Source organism: Pongo abelii, chromosome 7 (assembly GCF_028885655.2).
Source record: "Pongo abelii isolate AG06213 chromosome 7, NHGRI_mPonAbe1-v2.0_pri, whole genome shotgun sequence".
Lineage (NCBI taxonomy): Eukaryota > Metazoa > Chordata > Mammalia > Primates > Hominidae > Pongo > Pongo abelii.
The window spans coordinates 44,477,512-44,502,794 of NC_071992.2; the positions used below are offsets into that span (position 1 = coordinate 44,477,512).

At 46.3% G+C, this 25,283-nt stretch overlaps 1 protein-coding gene across 7 annotated transcripts in view; it reads right to left on the minus strand.

Moving 5' to 3' along the window:
* Positions 1 to 318: 318 nt before the first annotated feature.
* Positions 319 to 25,283, minus strand: part of SLC20A2 (solute carrier family 20 member 2) — a 126,270-nt gene continuing 101,305 nt past the window's right edge. For 6 of the 7 annotated variants that reach the window (XM_009243766.4, XM_009243763.4, XM_054561526.2 and 3 more), the window contains 5 exons: positions 23,217 to 23,420; positions 20,769 to 21,357; positions 13,867 to 14,052; positions 12,585 to 12,669; positions 319 to 1,810 (listed from right to left, as the gene is read on the minus strand). In XM_009243766.4, coding sequence (XP_009242041.1) covers positions 1,646 to 1,810; positions 12,585 to 12,669; positions 13,867 to 14,052; positions 20,769 to 21,357; positions 23,217 to 23,420 — 1,229 coding nt within the window. In that variant the 3' untranslated portion in view covers positions 319 to 1,645. The remainder of the gene's footprint in view (positions 1,811 to 12,584; positions 12,670 to 13,866; positions 14,053 to 20,768; positions 21,358 to 23,216; positions 23,421 to 25,283) is intronic. The other variant, XM_054561527.2, reaches the window with a different exon arrangement.

Below are 25,283 nucleotides of genomic sequence, written 5' to 3' on the forward strand. Positions count from 1 at the left end.
GAGCTTGTGCTGCCACCGCTGCAGAGGATTAAGGGGTTTCCCTCTGGGGGCTCCAGAAGATGCAAGCCAGGGTGTTTTTGGCTGCTTGAGCAAAGGATAAGAGCTGCTGACTGCGGGTTTCTGAATGCGGGGCGGGGACGCCGTGCCTCCCTTTCCTGCTCACCTGTGTTTTCTGTACAAGCCTGTAACAGTAGTCAAATAAGGGAAACCAACAAAGGGTATGTGAAAAATACAAGGGCCAAATTATATAGCTTTGGTTTTTGTGGAAACTCTGAAAGAAAAATTGTCAATATTGAGAAAAAGGCTTTGGAGGCAAACTTCTGAGGGGCATTTTTTATTATAAATTTAATATGGTTGATTAATGAAAAATGACAATGAAGTACCAAGAAAATGTTTGTCAATATAAAAATTTTAGCAGCATTTCCATAGTTTCAGGCTCCAACATTAGTCGTACTTCCTCCCTCCCGCTATCAAAAAAGAAGAGACTCCAATGGGATGGAGTAGAGCCTGGGGGTGTCCAGCTTTGTGAGGGCCTCAGAGAAATACTCCATCCAGCGTCCAGGATTCTCCCTCCCTCTCATCCCTGAACTGCTAGAATGTCAAAGCACAGAAAAAGCCTCCTTTGTGCTGACACTGGAGACAAGGATCCGTTCTTCAGGCTGCAGGGAGAATTGGGATGGAAACTGACCCTGGACTTGACATGTAGTGCTCAGCCACACCCCCTCACCAACACCTGTGCATTCTCTACTCTGATGACAAGGAAAGGCCACTGCAGGGTGGGCGGGATCTGGGGTGTGGCGGCGGTGGCACTGCTGGTGGGAGCCACGGCGTGGCGCATGCTGGGTGACGGTGTCACAGCCACACGCTGCTCCGGGGCAGGCGTCATCAGTGAGGGTGGGAGACAGACAATGTGAAAATGTAACACTGGCCAACGATTCCCCTGCTTCTTTGGTACTTTCCAAAATTCTCTGATCAAAAAAGTATAAGGGAAGCACACCATTAAAAAATTACAGTTTTACGTATTTACAAAAGCAATGATGATATATTACACAAGAATCAATACACAGTATATGAACAAATCTTCAGTGAAAGCACTTGTGAGCTCCCGTCCCGCTGTCATCCCACAGCATGCGACCTCTGCGGGGTCGTGTTGCCTGTCCTGAAGCTCATTACCTTATAGTATATTAGAAGGGAAAAACATCATTTGGAAAAAAAATCATTTTCCAATCTACACTTTCCTTTTAAAAGGCTTAACATTTGCCATTGAAATAGTTATGTACAAGATTTATTGAATATTGACTTCTAGGCAATGATCTCCACTCCCAACTTGAATATGTTTGAAATAATGCTGCCTATTCTATGGATACAATAGATATTTAATATATAAGTAACTGCACCACATTATGTCACCACGATACCAGTTTAATACATATTATTATGTACAGTAGTTACGTTAGCTCGGGAGGGTGAGTCTCCGCAGCCTGGGTGAACAGTGTGGGATGGAGCCTCCTGGAAGGGAGGCAGAGAGCTGGTCATGAGACAGCCGTGCACGGCCAGGATGTGTATGTGTGGCACGAGGGCACATGTCTCCCACACACCCACATCAGACCATCCCTTTAGCTGTTTGCAGCTGGAAGAAGACAAATCACACATATGGAAGGATCCCATACATGAGAAGAGCCATGACAGCAGCGCTGAACAGCCCAGCCACAGGGACAGTCACGAACCAGGCCACGAAGATGTTCCGAAAGAGGCGCCAGTCCACAGCCTTGCGGGAGCGGATCCAGCCCACGGCCACCACCGAGCCCACCTGTGGGAGCACAGACATTGCAAAGTAAAAACAGGTGAGCCACAAAGGCTACACTCAACCAATGTACATGGGCTAATCTCAGAAACAAGCTCTAGTACATTACCCAGTCCCCTACATTTGTTAAAGCTTTTAAAATAGCTTAGATTTTAGGTAGAATTGTTTGGGGATTCTTCTTTTCATCATATAGCTCTTTATATAGTTGTTTTATATAGTTGTTTTGAGACAGAGTCTCACTCTGTCACCCAGGCTGGAGTGCAGTGGTGTGACCTCAGCTTACTGCAACCTGCATCTCCCAGGTTCAAGCAATTCTCTTGCCTCAGCCTCCTGAGCAGCTGAGATTACAGGCCCACGCCACCACCCTTGGCTAATTTTCATATTTTTAGTAGAGACGGGGTTTCACCATGTTGGCCAGGCTGATCTCGAACTCCTCACCTCAAGTGACCCTCCCTCCTCGGCCTCCCAAAGTGCTGGAGTGCAGTGGTGCAATCTCAGCTCACTGCAAGCTACGTCTCCCAGGTTCAAGCGATTCTCCTGTCTCAGCCTCCTGAGTAGGTGGGATTACAGGCAAGCACCACCACATCCAGCTGATTTTCATATTTTTTAGTAGAGATGGGGTTTCGCCATGTTGGTCAGGCTGGTCTCAAACTCCTGGCCTCAAGTGATCAGCCCGCCTCAGCCTCCCAAAGTGCTGGGATTACAGGCGTGAGCCACCGTGCCCAGGCTGGATTTTGGCTTTAAAAATAATACTCCCGGCCGTGCACGGTGGCTCCCGCCTGTAATCCCAGCACTTTGGGAGGCTGAGGCGGGCGGATCACGAGGTCAGGAGATGGAGACCATCCTGGCTAACACGGTGAAACCCGTCTCTACTAAGAATACAAAAAATTAGCCAGGCGTGGTGGCAGGCGCCTGTAGTCCCAGCTACTTGGGAGGCTGAGGCGGGAGAATGGCGTGAACCCGGGAGGCGGAGCTTGCAGTGAGCTTGCAGTGAGCGGAGATCAGGCCACTGCACTCCAGCCTGGGCAACAGAGCAAGACTCTGTCTCAAAAAAAAAAAAAAAAAAAAAAAAAAAAAATTCCCTGAAATCGACTGTAGTTAACAGGGAACATTTAAAATGTATCTTGAAATAATTTGAAACTTAGAGAAAAGCTGCAAGAACTCCTGTTTTCTCTTTACCCAAATTCACTATTTTTTGACATTTGCCACAATCTGTGAAGAGACATTTTAATATGATTAAAATATCCTGCATCTTATCAAACCTCACTTTCCCCTTCTGCTAAAGATTTCACAATCCAATGTTTATGACGATGGCTATAAAATGGTGATTTACCAGGCCGGGCGTGGTGGCTCATGCCTGTAATCTCATCACTTTAGGAGGCCAAGGTGGGTGGATCACCTGAGGTCAGGAGTTGGAGACCAGCCTGACCAACATGGTGAAACCCTGTCTCTACTAAAAATAAAAAAATTAGCCAGGTGTGGTGGTGCATACCTGGAATCCCAGCTACTTGCTTGAACCTGGGAGGTGGAGGTTGCAGTGAGCCAAGATCGCGATACTGCACCCCAGCCTGGGCAACAGAATGAGACTCAGTCTTAAAAAAATAAAATAAAAAATAAATAAAATAAAATGGTGATTTACCAAACTCCATTCCAATTTCTCACATGGAGTCCTACTTCAAGGAAGAGCTCTTTCCTCTCCCAACGTGTTTTAGGACCTTAATACATAATGACAAATAGTTTTATAAACAGCTGTTAATGTAGTGTCATCCATAATCTGTGAATATCAGCACATGATATCATGTAAGTTGCTCTTTCTTTGGCTAATTAACTGGCAAAAAGATGCACTGTTGCTGCTTTAATTTGCGTATCTTTAATTACAATTAAGGCTGAATTTAAAAAAATATATTTACTGAATTTCACTCTCTCTAGCTTTCACATATACAAATTGTCGGCTGGGTGCAGTGGCTCACGCCTGTAATCCCAGCACTTTGGGAGGCCAAGGCGGGCGGATACGAGGTCAGGAGATCAAGACCATGCTGGCTAACATGGTGAAACCCCGTCTCTACTAAAAATACAAAAAATTAGCTGGGCGTGGTGGCGCACACCTGTAGTCCCAGCTACTTGGGTGGCTGAGGCAAGAGAATCACTTGAATCGGGGAGGTGGAGGTTGCAGTGAGCCGAGATGGTACCACTGCACTCCAGCCTGGGCGACAGAGTAAAACTCCGTCTCGGAAAAAAAAAAAAAAAAAAAAAAAAAATTGTCTCTTCATGTATTTTGTCCATTTATATACTAAAATCTAATGTGTTCCTTATTTATTTATGTGTAGGCTTCACTGAATAATATTAACTCTGTGATATCGAATACACATTTTCTCAAGCTAGTAGTATTTTGCTTTGTTTCACTTTCAGGTTTCTAACTTCATGCAATAAAATATGCTATAATTTTCTTCTGTGATTTATCCTTGGCTTGAATATTTGATAAATATTTAATTCCATTTTATTTTTCTATAATAAAATTCCATTTTACTCTAAATTTAAGAATATTTTAAAAATATTATTTAAGCCGTCAGATTTATGTTCATGTATTTTGAGAGTGGTCTAATTTTGTTTTTCTAGACTGACAGCTATTCAACCTTTCAAACACTTACTGGTTAAATTTTCCCTTTTTTGAAATACATGCTCATACAGAACAGGTTCCATCCACTGCTATCTACTCTGTTCTTGTCCAGGTATCTACTTTTAAAAATTATTGTGGTAAGATATATATAAGATAAAACTTACAGTTTTAGTAATTTTTCAGCATACCATTTAGAGGCATTAAGTACAATCACATTGTTTTGCAAACCATCACCACAATCCGTCTCCAGAACTTTTTCATCATCCCACATGGAAACTGCCCCATAAAACACTAACACCCAGTTCCCAGCCCCTCCTCCCAGGACTTACTCTTGACTTTTGTTTCCTTAATATGACATTATACGTCAGGTAAGCCTAGTTCCTCCTTTCAGTTTCCTTGTTAGATCATTTTATACTGCTGATAATTTATTTCACCAAAATGTATTCTTTAGTCTCGTTTTGTAAAATTCCAAGTAAAATCCTGTTCAGGTTGTATTTAGGGAGAAGTGACTTCATTACAACATCTGGTTTTCCCATCCAATAGCACATTACGTCTCATATTCAGATTATCTTTTTATACCTCTGAGCAGTTTTGTGCCTCTTCCATATATATCACTCACATTTCTTTTTTTAAAAATTATTTATTTAGTTATTTAGAGATGGGGTCTTACTATGTTACCTAGACTGGTCTTGAACTCCTGGGTTCAGGCTGTCCTCGTACCTTCAGCCTCCTGAGTAGCTGGGACTATAGGAACACACCATGTGCCTGGTGCCACTCACAGTGCTTATTAGGATTATTCTGAGATAACTTTTATTTTTGCTGCAATTATGGTGGCAGTTTTTTCCCCTCTCGTTACATTTTCTAATTGGCTATTGCTGGTGAGCAAGTGCTGGATTTTTCTATTTTTATCTTGGACTTGGTCACTCTTACAAACTCTAGTAGTGTTTTAGAAATACTGAATATCGGCCGGGTGTGGTGGCTCATGCCTGTAATCCCAGCACTTTGGGAGGCCGAGGCAGGCAGATCACCTGAGGTCAGGAGTTCAAGACCAGCCTGGCCAACATGGAGAAACCCTGTCTCTACTAAAAATACAAAATTAGCTGGGTGTGGTGCCACACACCTGTAATCCCAGCTACTTGGGAGGCTGAGGCAGGAGAATTGCTTGAACCCGGGAGGTGGAGGTTGTGGTGAGCCGAGATCATGCCATTATGGCACTCCAGCCTGGGTAACGAGTGAAACTCCATCTCAAAAAAAAAAGAAATACTGAATATCATCAAATGTCTTTTTGGCTTATATCTCAACAGAGATCTTTTTTTTTTTTTTTAAGTGGATTGCTAAGGCATATTATACTGAAGCTGCCTATATACCCAACTTGAGCCCCTGGAAGGGCCTAGCCCTGCACAGCCTGCTGGTGGTGGGTGATGCAGTCCTGCGCTGTCACGAAGGGAGCCCACTTTCTGGTAATCTTGATCAGTTTGGTCCTGCTGAAAGGTTCTTGTATAGTATTCTTTTGTTTTGATACGGAGTCTTGCTCTGTCGCCCAGGCTGGAGTGCAGTGGCACGATCTCAGCTCACTGCAACCTCCACCTCCTGGGTTCAAGCGATTCTCCTGCCTCAGCCTCCCTAGTAGCTGGGATTACAGGCGCCCACCACCACACTTGCCTAATTTTTACATTTGTAGTAGAGATGGGCTTTTGCCATGTTGGCCAGGCTGGTCTCGAACTCCTGACCTCAGATGATCTGCCCACCTCACCCTCCCAAAGTGCTGGGATTACAGGCACGAGCCACCACGCCCAGCCAAATATTGTTGATGTCATTTTTCAGCATCTTGCTTAAAGTTTTTACAATCAATATTCATCAGTAAACACAGATTTCATTGTTTGTGATATTTTAAATTAGGTTTGGTATTAGGGTTATTCAGTGTACGCCATAGCACAAATGGGAGAGGTTTTTTAGTTTTGTTTTTCCTCCTACATTGTGGGAAAGTTGAGATCGTGTGAGAGCTGGGTTTTTTTTTGTTTAAATGGAAAAGATTCTAATGAATTCATCTAGTCAGCAGTATCCTCACCCGCCCCACCTCTAGCCCCTTTTTGCTTTTTTAGGTGGGAAAAATTATTTTTGGAGAACTCCCTTAATTTCATCCTATTGTTCTGGGTCAGATTTTGCACTTTTGTCTACTTCTTAGGCCAATATTTCTTTGTCATGTATATTGTTGCAGAAAATAATTCACATGGGTTTTCAAATTCTTAGCATACAGCTGTGTGGTTTATTTAATAATGGAAACAATTCTCTTCTCTGCTGTTACGATGTCTTCCTCCTTCGTCTCCCTCTTTTCCTTGATGTGAACTGATATTTTATTAGTAGCCACTTTCCTCTCCCCTTCTTATTTTGTTTTAAATTTATTTTGCTTCTATATTTCTTACAACCTGTTTCCTCAATTCTTACTGTCCTGGACTTTTTACAAAATCCTAATTTTAATACTTGGTTATTTTATTTTCCCTTTGATCAATTAAACCATTTAAAGATATGAATTTTCATCTTAGCATAACTTGGTTGCCACAGGTTTTGCTATTTGTATCCACCCACAGACACACACATTTGGTTTTTATTATTTTCCAAGAAAGCTATCCTTGTATTTTTCTAAACTCCTTAACTCAATTGTTACCTTAAAAAAGCATTAAAAAGTCTCCATTGGGATACATTCTTATTTCAATATATAATTCATTTCTAGTTTAATTTTATTGTAATTAGAGATCATGGTTAGCACAACTTATGTTTAAACTTTTTTTTTTTAATTTAAATTTTAATTTTTATAAAATAGAGACAGGGTCTCACTATGTTGCCCAGGCTGGTTTCAAACTTCTGGGCTCAAGCGATCCTCCTACCTCTGCCTCCCAAAGTGCTGGGATTACAGGTGTGAGCCACCATGCCAGGTCTGTTTTTAAAATTTTATAGAGATTTTTATCATGGTCTTCTGATTTTAGGATTTTTATAAATGTTTCATGATGCTTGACAGGAAGGCATATTATCAGTAGGGTAAAAACTTGTACATATTTATTAATTATGCTGTTCTAAATAAATGTTCAAATTCTTCATATTCCCACATACTTTTTCTATACTTCATTTATCATACGCTAAGACGGTAATTTCTGAGTTCTTAACAATTTTATGTATTTAGTTATATGTTATTTGATTCATAAAAGATCCAGAGTACTATGTCTTTGCTACTGATCATGTCTTCTGTGAATGTAAAAGGGTATTTTTTGCTGTGTTCTAACTTCCCTTTTAATAAATCGAGTGTGTTTCCAGTTTAAGGCCATCATCAGGTACTTATAGCAAAAAATTGTTGAGAAGAAGGGGGACCAGAGAGCAAGAATTAGAAACTAAATTAGAAATTATAATCCTACATTTGAAATCAGTAGTGTTCCCTGTATGCTGTTCCAAATTGAAATGGTGGTTGAATCATCATCTATGTCATCAGTGAGGACTGACAATGTGGGTGATCCACAAACAGGAATAATCTCAATCCACCCAGTATGGAATTAAAACATTCTGCAGAACATGACTTCCAAATTCCTATTAAAGAGCACACACATGAGCAACTGTGCTCAGTAGTGGCACTGTGTGTTATCTGCTAGGGCTAATAACACACAGAAGGGAAGAACGATGAACGAACTGCCGAAACATAACGTCCGAGGATTCTTTTATTTTCAAAACCGGTTTCTATGTCTTCAATTAAGGCTTTTTTTGGGGGGTGCGGGGAGGTAGTTTTGCTCTTGTTGCCCAGGCTGGAGTGCAATGGTGCAATCTCCACTCACCACAACCTCCGCCTCCCGGGTTCAAGCGATTCTCTGGCCTCAGCCTCCCGAGTAGCTGGGATTACAGGCATGAGCCACCGTGCCTGGCCAATTAAGGCTTTTGATCCTACTCAAAGGTATTATTCCAGGAAAATATCTGATAAACTGAGTCCTCTGATATGAAACACAAAATGTATAAAACCAGAATACATACAGAGGGTGAAACTCATCAAACAGACTGTCTTATATATGCCCTCTGGAATAAAATGTGATAACATGACTTTTCTAATTGTTTTTTCCCAAGTTATACATTCAGCTCATATATCACATAATATAGTATGGTTTCATAAATGTTTTGAAATACGCTATGACAAAATTTAAACTATGCACTTAGGCCGGGCGCAGTGGATGCCTGTAATTCCAGCACTTTGGGAGGCTGAGGCAGGCGGACCACTTGAGGTCAGGAGTTCAAGACCAGCCTGGTTAACATGGAGAAACCCCATTTCTACTAACAATACAAAAATTAGCCAAGCGTGGTGGTGCATGCCTATAATCTCAGCTACTCAGGAGGCTGAGGCAGGAAAACTGCTTGAACCCAGGAGGCGGAGGTCGCAGTGAGCCAAGATCAAGCCACTGCACTCCAGCCTGGGCAACAAAGCAAGACTCTGTCTCAAACAAAGCAAAACAAAATAAAACAAATCTATGCACTTAGCCATGTACACTTAGAAGGAAGCATAAATCAATAACATCTACCTAGATACATTAAAAAACTCATTTTAAACAATACTTTCCATCTTATTTCCTGCCAAGTCCCCAACTTTTCCCTACTTTCTATTAGATGGCTCTAAGCAAGAAACTTAAAAATCAAACACAGGACAATTATCCTGAAAACTGATGCAATTCAACTATGACTCTATGTGGACATCAATACCCTTTGAATGTTTCCAGATTCACAGCCTCACTCACAGAGGGCCCCATTCTTCACGCCATCCCACGGCTCTCATAGTTCATCCCACATTTGCCATTTGGGGACTGTTGTGTGCAGGGGAAATATGTGATATGAGAGAATAAGTGTTATGGGGTAATGACAACTGTGAACTCTTCTCAGCACTTCTATTATTTGGACTCTGATGAGAGCCATCTGCTCTCCAACTACACTGCAAGTTCCTGAGAGCTGAGACTCTGTCCTTAGTGCTCACAGGGAATAGCTCTGGGCTTTGTCCAGAAGACCACGATCAATGATATCGGACAAACTGACTCAAATCCAAGTTGTGATCTGTCTTGTCTATTTTACAGATGGCACCCCGCTGCAGTCCCATTCAGGGAGACCTGCTTTAAGTGCCAACAAGCTATCCTAATACTACTCATTACCAGCTCAAAGGAAACAAAACTGGCTGGGCGTGGTGGCTCATGTCTGTAATCCCAGCACTTTGGGAGGCTGAGGCGGGCGGATCACGAGGTCAGGAGATCGAGACCATCCTGGCTAACACGGTGAAACCCCATCTCTACTAAAAATATAAAAAAGCATGGTGGCGGGCGCCTGCAGTCCCAGCTACTCAGGAGGCTGAGGCAGGAGAATGGCATGAACCCAGGAGGCAGAGCTTGCAGTGAGCCGAGATCGCGCCACTGCACTCCGGCCTGGGTGACAGAGCGAGACTCCATCTCAAAAAAAAAAAAACCTTATCATGTGCTTTCTACAGGTATTTTAGGATAATGATAACATATACATCTGTTCACTAAGGTCCTGTACAAACTGGATGTAAGTCTCTTAGTCACACATCATTATAGTATATATATCAATACAGTATTGGGGAAACCACACATATAGATAATTCAAGTTTGGCTTTTTAAATAAGCATTTTATACTTTTCATCTATTCCTATAAACTGTATTCTAGAGTTTAGTGTTATTAGCAAAATCAGTACTGTCCGTTCCAACACTGTATACAGTATACATCCAAATGGATTAGACTGCTCATACAGTTAGCTAAGTAGCACCAACCTGGAAGAACCAAACCTGTGCTGGTTTTTCAAAAGCGCTTTCAGGCCAGGTGCGGTGGCTCACGCCTGTAATCCCAGCACTTTGGGAGGCCGAGGCAGGCAGATCACCTGAGGTCAGGAGTTCGAGACCAGCCTTGCCAACATGGTGAAGCCACATCTCTACTAAAAATACAAAAATTAGCCGGGTGTGGTGGCGCATGCCTGTAATCTCAGCTACCCGGAGGCTGAGGCAGGAGAACTGCTTGAACTCAGGAGGCAGAGGCTGCGGTGAGCTGGGACCATGCCACCACACTCCAGCCTGGATGAGAGTGAGACTCCATCTCAAAAAAACAAAACAAAACAAAAAAAGCTATTTCAACTGATGTAGGAGTCTGCCTTCAGCAGTCTTGCTTAAGTGTAGGTTAATCATTAAAAAGATGGCATTACATCTGTTTAAAAGCATTCCAAAAGACAACTGATGCCTATAGAAAAGTCACAAGCCCGTGTCCTTGGAAAAGAATGTATTTAGCAACACGCGTCTCCTCCACGCTCCACACACCACAGTGAATGGAAGTGACGTGGAGTCCGGGGAAGATGTCACTTTTCATTCCTTATAGTCTTGTATTGTTTGAAATATTTCAGTGAATGTGTGCTTCTCTGGTAAGTTTTAAATAACTCACATTAGGAAACTCACAACGAATGGGTGGCGGGCGCACCTGCACCTCTTCCTGCCTTCCTCCCCCATGCTTGCCAGACGGAGCCGGGGAGGAGGATGCTGGCCATGCCCTCCATGTGGGCACCTCGGCTGGGCTGCTCCCTGGCGGTGTAATCTCGGGCACGTTACTTAACTTTCCTCTGCCTCAGTTTCCTCATCTATGAAGCTGGGGAAGGTTCTTGGGGAAACCGCCAGTGGAGTGCTTGCCCCAGGCACCTTGGCCATGGTCGGGCACCATGATGGTGCTGATGGGGACCTGAACGAGAAGGTGTGTGGCCTGAGGCGAAGATCTGAATCCTGGATCTATTACATGTGGCCGTGTGTACGTGGGAAGCGGCTCAGCTCTGAGGGAACCCAGTCTCCTCACCTGTGGACTGGGAGTGACAGCTCCACCCCCACAGGCTTGCTGTGGAGAGGGAACGGTGCGCCATGTGTGTGGTGTTGAGCACGGTACCCAGCACTCTCCTGATGATCAGTAAGTGGGGGGATTTGTATACAGAAACTTTGTGGAAATTGAAGTATTTCTGTATATGGTAGCAAAAAAGGAAAAAACAAACTCTTTCCACTGCGGCTGATTCTTCATGCGCAGAGCCCCAGCTTTGAAACACGCTGCTGGGCCACTCCAGATACTCTTGTGAGGGCTACCTGACCTGGGTGTTTGAAGCATGAAGCCACTCCTTTGCTTGGAGTTTTCTTTTAAACATACTGGCTGGAATCTTAAAATTGTGAGTAAATACAAACGTGGGCGGCTGGGTCTGTTATGAGGGCTCATATATTCCTCCTGGTGCCGAGAGCTCTGCCCCCAAGCAGCAAACACCAATTAGTTTTTCTTGAATAATACAAATGAATGAACCTAGGAAAAATCTCAAAGTGACTTTCGCTTTGTTGAGACTGGTGAGTTTGTCTGAATACAGAGGCTCACCTGAGCTATTTTAGAAGTATCTGCAGATACTGGGCAGTGTTGGGTGATAAGACCGGGGCTCTGGTCCTCCCCACCCTGGCCACCTGTGGATCACTCCCTGAAACTCCCGGAGCCCATTTCCTCTTCACTGGTCTTCAGGGCTCCTCCCTGCAGCTCCAACTTTCCACACCATGACCAGGAGCCCTCTCTCATCCAGCTGCAGGTTTCAGAGCACTCCGCAGTGGTCAGTATCAGCAGTTACCCCTCGTGGGGAATTTATGGCAATATAGTCACTTTAAACACCATATAAGGAACAAAACCAGAAACAACCGTGTCCTACAATTCCACAGAGATGATTTTTGTTAATTTCTAACACTGTCAACCCCCAGTCCCCTCAATGGCTGGACCAAGTGGCAGGCTCCCAAGTGAGCCCACAGGTATGCTCATCGCACACAGGACGCCAATCAAACTCCACCGTGGAAACAGTGGGAAGATAGCAGACCAGTCCCAGGCAGGCCATTCCCAGGCAGGCCAGCCCTGGCATTCTGCCTTGGAAAAGCCAGGTCTGAACGAGAGATAGTGTCATCCTGCCGAGAGGAGGACGGTGGAGGGGGTAGATGGAGGAATACAAGGTCCCAGAGACCCGGAGAACCTGGAGCTGCATTTTGCACAACCATCTACAGAGCCCTACAGCTTCCCTTGCATGCGCTCCAGTGGCCCTAGACCCGTCCCAGCGGCCTGGGGAAGGGCTCCCAGCTAGCAGGGGCCTACCTTACAGTGCGTGGTGCTGACTGGAAGCCCGATGTTGGAGGCGATCACCACCGTGAAGGCTGAGGCCAGCTCGATTGTGAAGCCGCTGCGAGGGGAGCATGAGACACGTCACGGGTGTCCTCTGTATCAGCCTCCCTGACACCCTGTGGGTGCTAGAGGCTCGCCAGAACATTCTCTGGGGTGACTGCCAACTGCTGACTGGGCAAGATCAATTTTAACAGAACAAGAGGCCGCTGCTCAACAACAGCGATTCCCACCAAGGCTGCATTTTCCTGTGCATGGGCCCTCAGCAGCCTGGCCTTCTGATACATCAAAGACCACACACTGCAGTAACTGGGCCAGACATTCCTGCTGTGCAATAAGATAGTAAATCAGTCATTTCTAAAACGCAAAGGAAAAACTATGCTCTCATTTAAAAAATGTGCACTAATTACAAAAGAGTGTATTTTTCTCGGATTACGAATTTTTCTTCAAATCAATCTTCTAAACTATCTTTTTTTGAAATGAATTTCAAGTGAGAACTTAAAACTAGAAATTTTAAGTCAGGAGGCTCACTGGAGCTATTTTAGCTTTCTCTGCAGATGCGGGGCAGAGCTGCGTGATGAAACCTGGGTTCTGGTCCTCCCCACCCCAGCTGCCTTTGGATCACTTCCTGAAACTCCCAGAGCCTGTAGGAAAAGGAAACCTCCCACATGTTTTAAAAAGACAGAGATTTCCTACCACAGGTGGCTCCAAATTTTGGTCATGTTCTGAAAGTTCTGGAAGTTCCTTTAACCCCTGATGCAGCTGAAGGCTATGCGGTTGAGAGACCACATTTAAAGCCTCCAGAGCTCACCCACAATGGCAGGGGGCGCCATCCTGTCTGGCAGAGCAAGAGGAAAGTAACCCCAGCAGGGTGGTTGCTGAGAGCTGGGGTGGCCAGAGAACTTTCAGGAAAGGCCAGCCCAGGGGCCTGTTTAAGTCTGTGCCTTCCCTGCCCAGCTGCCTTTGGCCCCTGTGCTGGCTGAGGGTGAGCTTCTCCTCTCTTCCCTGCCTGCTCCGCACCACTACCCTTGCTCGTCTGCCCTTCCCGCTCCTCATCTCAGGGACCCTGTGGCTGGGGGCCGGGCACAGTGAGGGCGGGCAAGGATAGGTGGCATGCTAGGTGGGGCCATTCTTGCCCACTGTCTCCTCCTCCCTGCCGACTGCCGGTGCTGAGCAGGCCGTTCAGACACAGCCAGGAAGCTCTACCCAGGCCTCGAATGACAAGACCTGCCCTGCCTGTCCACCAGCCCAGGCTTACCTGGATGGCGTGATGGGAGTGAGGTCCTTCCCCATGGTCTGGATCACTCTTCTCCCCCAGACCCAGAGGCCTGTGCAGATTCCAACTCCTCCATAAAACAGCAGCCAGACGGGTGTAGCTGCTTCTTGCATTACCCCGCCTTGTTTGTAAATCAGCCACAAGGCTACCAGGGGACCGATGGCATTACTGGGAAAAATAAAAAGAGAAAAGATTAACTATATATGCAAGCGGCACTGTACATGACACAGGTGACTTTGTTTTATTGTGCTTCACTTTATCACACTCCACAGATATGATGTCTTTTCTTTCTTTTTTTTTGAGACGGAGTCTTGCTCTGTTGCCCAGGCTTGAGTGCAGTGGTGTGATCTTGGCTCACTGCAACCTCCACCTCCCCGGTTCAAGCGATTTTCCTGCCTCAGCCTCCCAAGTAATTGAGACTACAGCCGCGGGCCACCACACCCAGTTAATTTTTGTATTTTTAGTAGAGATGGGGTTTCACCATGTTGGCCAGGCTGGTCTCGAACCCCTGACCTTGTGATCTGCCCACCTTGGCCTCCCAAAGTGTTGGGATTACAGGCGTCAGCCACTGCACCTGGCCTTCAGATACTACGTTTTCTATGAATTTGAGGTTTGTGGCACCCCCACACCAAGCAAGTCCGCTGGCGTGATTTTCCAGCAGTATGTGCTCACGTCATGTCTCTGTATCACATTTTGGTAATTCTCACAGTATTCCTGAATTTTTCATTATTATCATATCTGTTACGGTGATCTGTGATCAGTGATCTTTTATGTTACTATTATAATTGTTTTGGGGTGCCATGAACTGTTCCCATATGAGATGGTGAGCTTCACTGAAAAATGCTGTGTGTGTTCTCCCTGCTCCACTGACCGGCCACTCCCTTGTCTCTCTCCCTCTCCTCTGGCCTATTTCCTGAGATATTGCTATATTGAAATTAAGCCAGTAAATTGCCCTACAGTGCCCTCTAAGTGTTCAACTGAAAGGAAGAGTTGCAATGTCTCTCAGTTTAAATCAAAAACTAGAAATGATTAAGCTTAGTGAGGAAGGCATGTCAAAATCAGAGACAGGCCAAAAACTAGGCCTCTTGGGCCAAACAGTTAGCCAAGCTGTGAATGCAAAGGGAAAGCTTCTTGAAGGAAATTTAAAGTGCTACTCCAATGAACACATGAATAATAAGAAAGCAAAACAGCCTTGGTGCTGATACGGAGACAGTTTGAGTGGTCTGGATAGAAGATCAAACCAGCCACAACATTCCCTTAAGTCAAAGCCTAATCCAGAGCAAGGCCCTAGTTCTCTTCAATTCTGTGAAGGCTGAGAGAAGTCAGGAAGCTAAAGAAAAGCTGGAAGCTAGCAGAGGTTGGTTCTGGAGGTTTAAGGAAAGAAGCCATCCTCATAGCATAAAAGTGCAAGGTGAAGCAGCAAGTGCTGACGGAGAAGCTGCAGCGAGTTCTCCAGAAGATCCAGCTAAGATCACTGATGAAGGTGGCTACACTAACAATAGATTTTCAATGTAGAAGAACAGTCTTCTATTGGAAGAAGATGCCAGCTAGGACTTCCACAGCCAGAGAGAAGGCAATGCCTGGCTTCAAAGCTTCAAAGGACAGGCTGACTCTCTTCTCAGAGGCTAATGCAGCTGGTAACTTTAGTTGAAGCCAATGTTCACTTACTATTCCAGAACTCCTATTGCTCTTAGGAATGATGCTAAATCTACTCTGCCTGTGCTCTAGAAATGGAACAACAAAGCACACCTGTTTACAGCATGCTTTACTGAATATTTTAAGCCCGCTGTTGAGACCTACTGCTCAGAAAAAAATATTAATATTTCAAAATATTACCACTCATTGACAATGCACTTGGTCACCAGAGAGCTCTGATGGAGATATGCAAGGAGATGAATGTTGCTTTCCTGTCTGCAAACACAGCATCCATTCTGCAGCCCATGGATCAAAGAGCAATTTGACTTTCAAGTCTTATACTTAAGAAATACACTTTGTAGGGCTAGAGCTGCCATAGATAGTGATTCCTCTGATGGGTCTAGGGAGTCCATTGAAACCTTCTGGAAAGGATCCCCCATTCTAGATGCCATTAGAACATTCACGATTCATGGGAGGAAGTGCAAATACCGACATTAACAGGAGTTTGGAAGAAGTTGATTCCAACTCTCATGGATGACTATGAGGGATTCAAAACTTAAATGAAGGAAGCCACTGCAGATGTGGTGGAAATAGCAAGAGAACTAGAAGTGGAGCCTGGCGATGTGATTGAACTGCTGCAATCTCATGACAGAACTTGAACAGATGAGGAGGTGCTTCTTTTGGACGAGCAAAGAAACTTTCCTGAGATGAAATCTACTCCTGGTGAAGATGTTGTGAACATTGTTGAGATGACAACAAAGGATTTAGAATATTTCACAAACTCAGTTGTCAGAGCAGAGGCTGGGTGTGAGGGGATTGACTCCAATTTTGAAAGAAATTCTACGGTGGGTAAAAAGTTATCAAACTGCATTACATGTTACAAAGAAATCTTTTGTGAAAGGAAGAGTTAATTGATGCGGCAAATTTCATTGTTGTCTTAATTTAAGAAATGGCCACAGCCACCCTAACCTTTAATCACCACCACCCTGATAAGTCAGCAGACATCAACATCAAGGCCCAGACCCCCCATCAGCAAAATAATGATTTGCTGAATGTTCACAGGGTTGCTAGCATTAGTTTTTAGCAATAAAGTATTTTCAAATTAAGGTATGTACATTGTTTTTTAGACACATTTAATAGACTACGGTATACTATTACAGAAACGTAACTTTTCTATGTACTGGGACACCAAAAACTTCATAGGTATTGTGAAACTTGTTTTATTGTAGTGGTCTGGAACGGAACCCACAGTGTCTCCCAGGTATTCCTGCACATGGTGACTTTTCTCTTGAGCATAGCTCAACTTGGTGTATTTGAGGTTCACCTATATAATCTATTCATGGTCAAAATGATTTTTTTTAAATTTTAGTAGAAAGCATAACATAAAATCTACCATCGTAATCATTCTTATAGTTCAGCAGTGTTAAGTATGTTTACATTGTTGTGAAACAGATCTCCAGAACTTGTTCATCTTGCAAATGTGAAACTCTGCACTCTTTAAACAAATTCCCACTGCCCCTCCCCATAGCTAATGGCAACCACCATCCTACTTTCTAGTTCTAGGAATTTGACTGCTGTAGACAGCTCATAGAAGTGGAATCATAGAGTATTTATCTTTTTTTTGAGACGGAGTCTTGCTTGGTCGCCCAGGCTGGGGTGCAGTGACGTGATCTCGGCTCAGTGCAATATCTGCCTCCCGGGTTCAAGCGATTCTCCTGCCTCAGCCTCCTGAGTAGCTGGGACTACAGGCATGTGCCACCATGCCTGGCTAATTTTTTGTATTTTTAGTACAGATGGGGTTTCACTGTGTTAGTCAGGATGATCTCGATCTCCTGACCTCATGATCCGCCCGCGTCAGCCTCCCAAAGTGCTGGGATTACAGGCGTGAGTAGTATTTATTTTTCTGTGATGGTTTATTTCACTTAGCCTAATGAACCTCCAGGTTCATCCATGTTACAGCAGGTGACAGGACTTCCTTCTTTTTTAAGGCTAAATAATATTTCACTGTATGCACACACATAATTTGTTTCCATTCACCCGTCAGTGGACATCTGGGTTACTCTCCCCTCTTGCCTATTGCAAACGACAGTGCTTTGAACATGTGGTACAAATACCTCTTTGAGACTCTGCTTTCAATTCTTCTGTATGTATACCCGGAAGCAGGAATGCTAGGTCATAGGGGAGGTCTGTTTAATTTTTTGAGGAGCCTCCATCCTGTTTTCCATAGTGGTTACACCATTTTACACCCCCACTAACAGTGCACAGGGTTACAATTTCTTTAGATCCTTGACAACACTTGTTACTTTTTTTTTAAAGTGGTAGCCATCCTAATAGGTGTGCAATTTATTATTATTATTTTTGAGATAGTCTCCCTGTTGCCCAGGCTGGAGTGCAGTGGTGCAATCTCGGCTCACCGCAACCTCTGCCTTCTGGGTTCAAGTGATTCTCGTGCCTCAGCTTCCTGAGTAGCTGGGACCACAAGTACCCACCACCGGGCCCAGCTAATTTTTGTATTTTTAGTAGAGGTGGGGTTTCACCATGTAGTCCAGGCTGGTCTTGAACGCCTGACCTCAGGTGATCCACCCGCCTTGGCCTCCCGAAGTGTTGAGATTATAGGCGTTAGCCACCGCACCCGGCCTATTAAATGGATTATTTTTTTTTTGAGACAGAGTCTCAGTCTGTCGCCCAGGCTGGAGTGCAGTGGCATGGTCCCAGCTCACTGCAAGCTCTTGTCTCCTCCCCCAGCCAGCTGTGTAGACTGGGTGTCACTGAGTCACCGAAACTGGATTCCAATTTGGCTTTGGTCTCACTGTGTGGCCCTGAGCATCAGATCCCATCTCTGAGAGACACCCGCCCCTGGCTCAGAGGGATGTTAGAGACGGGGTGGGATAGGCCATGGCAGCTCAGTGCTGAGGCCTCGGGGCTCAACCTCGTGCTGAAGGCATGGACGCCTCTTCTCACTCAGATGACTTCTAGAACGGTGCTTTCACCAGACGCCCTCCTGCTTCAAAGCCCCAGAATAGTCCCCACGCTGCAAGCAACTGCTCGCAATTCTACAGTCACCCCAAGCAGCTACTGCCTAGATGCTTCCTTTGAAATGAAACACGGTGTGTGTGTGTATGTGTGTGAATGTGCGTGAGTCCATGTGTGAGTGTGCGTGAGTGCACATGTGAGTGTGTGTGCATGTGTGTGTGCATCTGAGTGTGTGAATGTGAGACAGTGTGTTACTTTTCCATGGATATGTTTTTCTCATCTCCCTAACTGGCGTTTAAACTTCTAATGGATGAGGACCCAGTTCCTAGTGCTCTGCCACTACCAGGCCTTCCGTAAAGAATACTTGATGAGGAGGAGGAAGTGGGACGGTGTGGGGGCAGACAAAAAGTTACTAACATAGGACAGAGCATGCTGTCTCCAAGAAAATACCAAATAAAATACCACAGAGACGCCCATGTGATGCTGAGCAGAACATAAGATGCCCAGGTTCGTCTGCAGCGAGACTTCTTTCATGAAGAGCAGAGATGCAGCTGCACGTGGGGAGGCGGTGTGCGTAGCCCATGGGGAGTCACTGACTGTGACAGAAGACGACAACGGCACAGTCCCCTGAAACGTCAGTGGGCTCACCATGACCGTGATGGCATGAGCAGAAACTGACAGAAACCGAGCGAGCAGGGAGCATCATCCTGCGCATGCTCCACAGGGGAAGCCCGGGAGGCTGGGACTCGTTTTCCCCCATTTTACAGATTGGGAAACGGAGACTTCGGAAAAACACATGCCTTGTCTAGGGGTTACACAGCTGGAAGACGACAGCAGAGACCCAAACTTGGGGCTCTTGCGCCCCAGGAGGCCGCCCTGCTTCCTACACACCAGGCCTGGGCATGGGGTGGGGCAGGTGGGGTGGGTGGGGTCAAGGTTGGAAGGTCACATCCGCCGGTCCCTACACACTCATTTGCAGGATGCCTGCGACATTACCATGTGGAATGACCTGCAGGCTCGGGCGGCAGCTCCAGTGGCTGCATCGTGCAGCGGGGAGAACTAGGGCCCACGAGTGGGACGGAGCCTTCTCACTGGGGTTGAAGATGTCACTGAAGGATGGCCGGGTGTGGTGGCTCACACCTGTAATCCCAGCACTTTGGGAGGCTGAGGTGGGCGGATCACCTGAGGTCAGGGGTTTGAGACCAGCCTGGCCAACATGGGAAACTCCGTCTCTACTAGAAATAGAAAAATTAGCCGGGCCAGGTGGGGGAGCCTGTAATCCCAGCGGCTTGGGAAGGCTGAGACAAGAGAATCACTTGAACTTGGGAGGAGGAGGTTGCAGTGAGCTGAGATCGTGCCACTGCTCCAGCCTGGGGAACAGAGTGAGACTCCGCCTTAAAAAAAAAATTAAAATTAAATCACCTCCTAGGAAGTTCTCCTAGCGTCCTGGTTCAGCATACCTTCTGGCTGTTTCCTCGGTCGGTGCGCTCTGCCTCCCGCCTGCCTGCCTCGCTGCCCCAGCGCTCCTCCACCCACGTTACCTGCTCTGCACCCAGCCTGGCCTGTCCTGAACTCGGGCGTACACAGCCGCTGCCTGCTCAGCCTGAATAGCAGCATCGCGCCCTGGCTGCATCCAGGGCCTCCGTCATCCCTAACAGACGGCAGCTCCACTCTTGCCTTTGCCAAGGCCACGGCTCCGATCTTGGCAGCTGCCTTTTTCCTTCTTCTCTCACATCCACATCCAGGCCGTCGTCCAAAGCCAGTGCCCCTGTCAAACGTGCCCTGTGTGGCCCCTGTCAAATGTGCCCTGTGCGGCCCCTGCTCACAGCTCCACGGCTCCCCTCTCGAGGTGAGGCCTTCCTTCCTGTGTCCATCGGCCACGTGCTCTGCATCCACGACCTGCAGACCGGCGACCTCCTAGCTTGTCCTGGAGAACACAGGTGCGTGCCCGCCTCAAGACTGCACCTGCTGTCCTGCTGACGCCACGTGGCCGCCCCTGCACCTCCGTCACCGGCCAGCCCTTCCCTGGGCAGCCCAGGTCGCACTGCCATCCTGGCAGCTCCTGCCCTGTGTCTATCTACCTTACTTTCCTGTTAACACTGTTCGCTGTCCCGCACGCAATGCTGACTTATGGGTCTGTCCACCGCCTGCGCACCTCTGTCCCTGGCAGAGGCTTCCATCGGTGCCGTTCACTGCTGGATCCCGGCACCCGCACAGCGCTGGCCCCTGGCGGAGCCTCAAGGACCCTTGTTGAATGAATGAATGAAAGCACCCACCTCACGTCATTGCCGCCGTGAGCAAAGGACCCGAAACAGGCAGTGAGGACCTGCAGGAAATGGAACAGGAGGTGAACCTCGGGCACGTCCTTCTCCTCCTTCTCCTCCTCTGCAGGGTCCTCTCGTGGCTGGTCAGGGTCGGCCAGCTCCGACGCCAGCTTCATCTCCACTCCGCCCTCCTCCGCCTCGATCTCCGCCTCTGCCACCGCGTTACAGTAGCTCGAGTAGCTGTCGTAGCGCAGCCTCTTCTTGGAGTAGGACACGGTGTCACCCACCAGCTTCTCACTGTCCTCTGGGGCCGATGAGTCCGCGGCTCGGAAGGTGGAGTGCACTGGCAGCCCACAGATGGCTGCGGTGTAGCAGGTGTAACTGTTGTTTCGGCGCAGCAGCCGGTAGTTGCTTTCCTGGGCCGGCTTCTCCTCGGGGCCCCTGTCAATGTGGATTTTGTGCAGCAGGTCTTTGTAGAGCCCCGAGTCTTTGTGCACGGTGTGGTACACATGACCGTCACTCCTGGTGTGGCCGTCGAAGCCAAAGGTGCCGTTGGAGATGGGCGATTTCACAGAGCCATGGGTCATGGACAGTGCTCTTCCTGAAAAGGGTTAGAGAAGGTCTCATTTTCCAGTCTTTTTTTTTTTGAGACGGAGCCTTGCTCTGTCCTCCGGGTGGAGTACAATGGCGCAATCTCGGCTCACTGCAACCTTTGCCTCCCGGGTTCAAGCGATTCTCCTCCCTCAGCCTCCTGAGTAGCTGGGACTACAAGCGTGACACCATGCCCAGCTAACTTTTTTGTATTTTTAGTAGAGACTGGGTTTCACCATGTTGGCCAGGATAGTCTCAAGCTCCTAACCTCATGATCCACCCACCTTGGCCTTCTAAAGTGCTTGGACTACAGGTGTGAGCCAACCTGCCCAGCCCGAGCCTTTCGAATATAAGCGAAGGAAACACTCCCTACTATTTCATGGCACTTATCTCCAGAAGGCTGGGGACGACTTAGTAACATACACTTTCTCTTCTAAGTTGGCCATAAAGGACATGTAATATGGTTACCACTAAAAAAAAAAAAAAAAACAAAAAAAAAAACACACACACGTGGAAACATACAACAAAAGGGTAAAACTAATAATGTGGTATTTTCAAAACATCTTAAGTTCTGCTAAAAAGTGTCTTCCAGAAATTACTATGGCACTTGGCACATTTTTTCTGTTTCTAGAAACCAACACAAGGAGAATCTTTTTAAGAAACTCATCTTAGAGAAACTTCATACATGAGACAAAACCCACTTCATGTGAGGTAGATATTCCAGGTGCCTCTGTTTTGGTTTTATTTTTAGAGACAGGGTCTCAGCTCTGTCACCCAGGCTGGAGTGCAGTGGTGCAATCATAGCTCACTCCAACTCCTGGGCTCAAGTCATTCTCCTGCCTGAGCCTCCCAAGCATCTGGGACTACAGGTGTGCACCATCATCCAGGCTAATTTTTTAGGTGCATCTTAAAAGGTCAGTCATGAATGTCAAAGGCAGTATCTAAGATGAGTCAGGCAAAATGAATTTGCTTTCTCTGGGCCACATCTGAGACTGCACCTGTGGCAGGCAGGTGCCAGAACCCACCTTGCAGAGGTGGCAGTCACCGGGGCAGGCTTCAGTGAAACTGTGCTCCCCTGGCACTGCCCACAAACATTGAGAGTCTAAAGGACACAGAATGGTCTGGATGTTTTCTTTTCTTTTCTTTTCTTTTTTGAGATGGAGTCTCACTCTGTTGCCCAGGTTGGAGTGCAATGGTGCAATCTCGGCTCACTGCAATCTCCGCCTCCCAGGTTCAAGTGATTCTCCTGCCTCAGCCTCCCGAGTAGCAGGGATTACAGGCACCCACCACCATACCCAGCTAATTTTTGTATTTTTAGTAGAGATGGGGTTTCACCATGTTGGTTAGGCTGGTCTTGAATTCCTGACCTCAGGTGATCCATCCACCTCAGCCTCCCAAAGTGCTGGGATTATAGGCGTGAGCCACTGCACCTGGCCAGTCTGGACATTTTCTAAGGTTTCTGTGATTCAGTGGTGGGACCACCTCCTTGGTTACAAATTTAGCTTTCTCTTTGCGTCTTCCATAGTATGCTGGGTTAACCAACGTTCAGCAATTCGGTAACTCCTGGGGCACAGAGATCTGCATATGTGGCTGAGTGGCTGCAGCACAGACATACAGTGCGTGGCCCCAGCGCCTCTGGTGAGACTATGAACAGCTCTTGGAAGAAATCACAGGACAAGAGTGAGCCTGCTCTGCTGACTACGGAATGGTTTCCTGAGGCCTCCCTAGCTTCTGGGTTTTCTCAAATTATAAAACTGGAGGATCCTTTTGTGCATTAAAACCAGATTGCCCACGGCCAGGCCCAGCTGGTCCTCCCCAGGGAACTTCTCTGTGCTGCCACGGAACCCAAGCTCTCCAGGCACATCTTACCGTATGCAGCCCGAGGGTGGCTGCCTGCAGAAGTGCCTTCCGAGGTCCCCGACGTCTCCCCTGCCGCTCCCGTGAGCGGGATGGTGCTGTCATCATTAGCCTTGGCACCTGGTAGCTCTTTAAATACTGGGGACTCTGCTTCCTGAACTTTACTGAGGCTTTCGTCAGATACTCGTGATAAAGCACCTTCTTTTTGTAATTTGCCTAAAGAAAACAAAGTCATACTGAACATTCTGGAAGAGAGTTCTTATTATTGAAACATGAATATTAAAAAGTGAATCTATATCTTTATGCTTTAGCACTGATTTTGGAAACAAAAAAAAAAGTTATAGCTAGATAGAGAAAACGAAGTTGAGGCCAGGTGTGGTGGCTCACACCTGTAATCCCAGCACTTTGGGAGGCCAAAGCAGGTGGATCACCAGGTCAGGAGTTTGAGACCAACCTGGATAATATGGTGAAACCCCGTCTCTACTAAAAATATAAAAATTAGCCGGGTGTGGTGGCAGGCGCCTGTAATTCCAGCTACTCAGGAGGCTGAGGCAGGAGAATCTCTTAAACCTGGGAGGCAGAATTAGCAGTGAGCCAAGACCGGCATTGCACTCCAGCCTGGGTGACAGAGTGAGACTCTGTCTCAAAAAAAAAAAAAAAAAAAAAAAAGAAAGAAAGAAAAGAAAAGAAAGTTCAATTAATTACCTGGAAAACTCTAGCCAGAAAATTCAGCAATTGAGGAAAAGATGGAAATTTAGGGCCGGAATTATCATACCCAAAAACAACAACCAAAAAAGGGTTAGATTTGAATACCACAGTTCCCTCCAGCGCCAATGTTCTGTAAATCTATAGCCACCCAGGCTGGCCTTCTGTTTTCTTAAACTAACCTCAGAATCAGAAATTTCAATTTCTGAAAAATTGCCTTTTTCAGAAAGTCACATAAATAAAATAATAAGATATGCGATTTTTGAGACTGGCTCTTTCGACTCAGCAGAATGCCTTTGAAATCCATCCACGTTGTTACATGGATCAATAATTTGTTCCTTTTAATTGCTGAGTAGTATTTAAATGCACAAAGGCACCACAGTTTATTTATTCTGTGGATAATGTGGGTTTTTGGAGATTGCATATAAAGGTGCTATAAACATTCATGTGCAGATTTCTGTGTGAATTTAAGTTTTCATTTTTCTAGGGAAATATCTAGGAGTGGTTAAGAGTATATTTATGGCAAGTGTTAGCCATATAAGAAGCTGCCAAACAGTTTCCCTGTACCATTTGACATTCCCACCAGCAATGTACGAGGTTCCAGTTGCTCTTCATTCTTCTAAATACTGACAACATTTAGTACTGTCAGTATTTTTCATTATTTATTTATTTATTTATTTATTTTTGAGACGGAGCCTCACTCTGTCGCCCAGGCTGGAGTGCAGTGGTGCTATCTCAGCTCACTGCAACCTCCGCCTCACGCGTTCAAGCGATTCTCCTGCCTCAGCCGCCCGAGTAGCTGGGACTACAGGTGCGCGCCACCACGCCCAGCTAATTTTTGTATTTTTAGTAGAGATGGGGTTTCACCATGTTGGCCAGGATGGTCTTGATTTCTTGACCTCGTGAACTGCTCGCCTCAGCCTCCCAAAGTGTTGGGATTACAGACGTGAGCCACCGTGTCTGGCCCCATCTATCTTCTTTGGTGAAGTGTCTATTCAAATATTTTGCTCTTTTTTGAGATAGAGTTTCACTCTTTTTGCCCAGGCTAGAGTGCGCTGGAGTGCACTAGCGTGATCTCCGCTCACTGCAACTTCCGCCTCCCAGGTTCAAGTGATTCCCCTGCCTCAGCCTCCTGAGTAGCTGGGATTAGAGGCGCCCACCACCTTACCTGACTGATTTTGTATATTTGGTAGAGATGGGGTTTCACCATGTTGGCCAGGCTTGTCTCGAAATCCTGACCTCGTGATCCGCCCACCTCGGCCTCCCAAAGTGCTGGGATTACAGGCATGAGCCACTGTGCCCGGCCTATTTTGTTTTTGTTTGTTTGTTTTTTGAGAAAGAGTCTTACTCTGTCACCAGGCTGGAGTGCTGTGG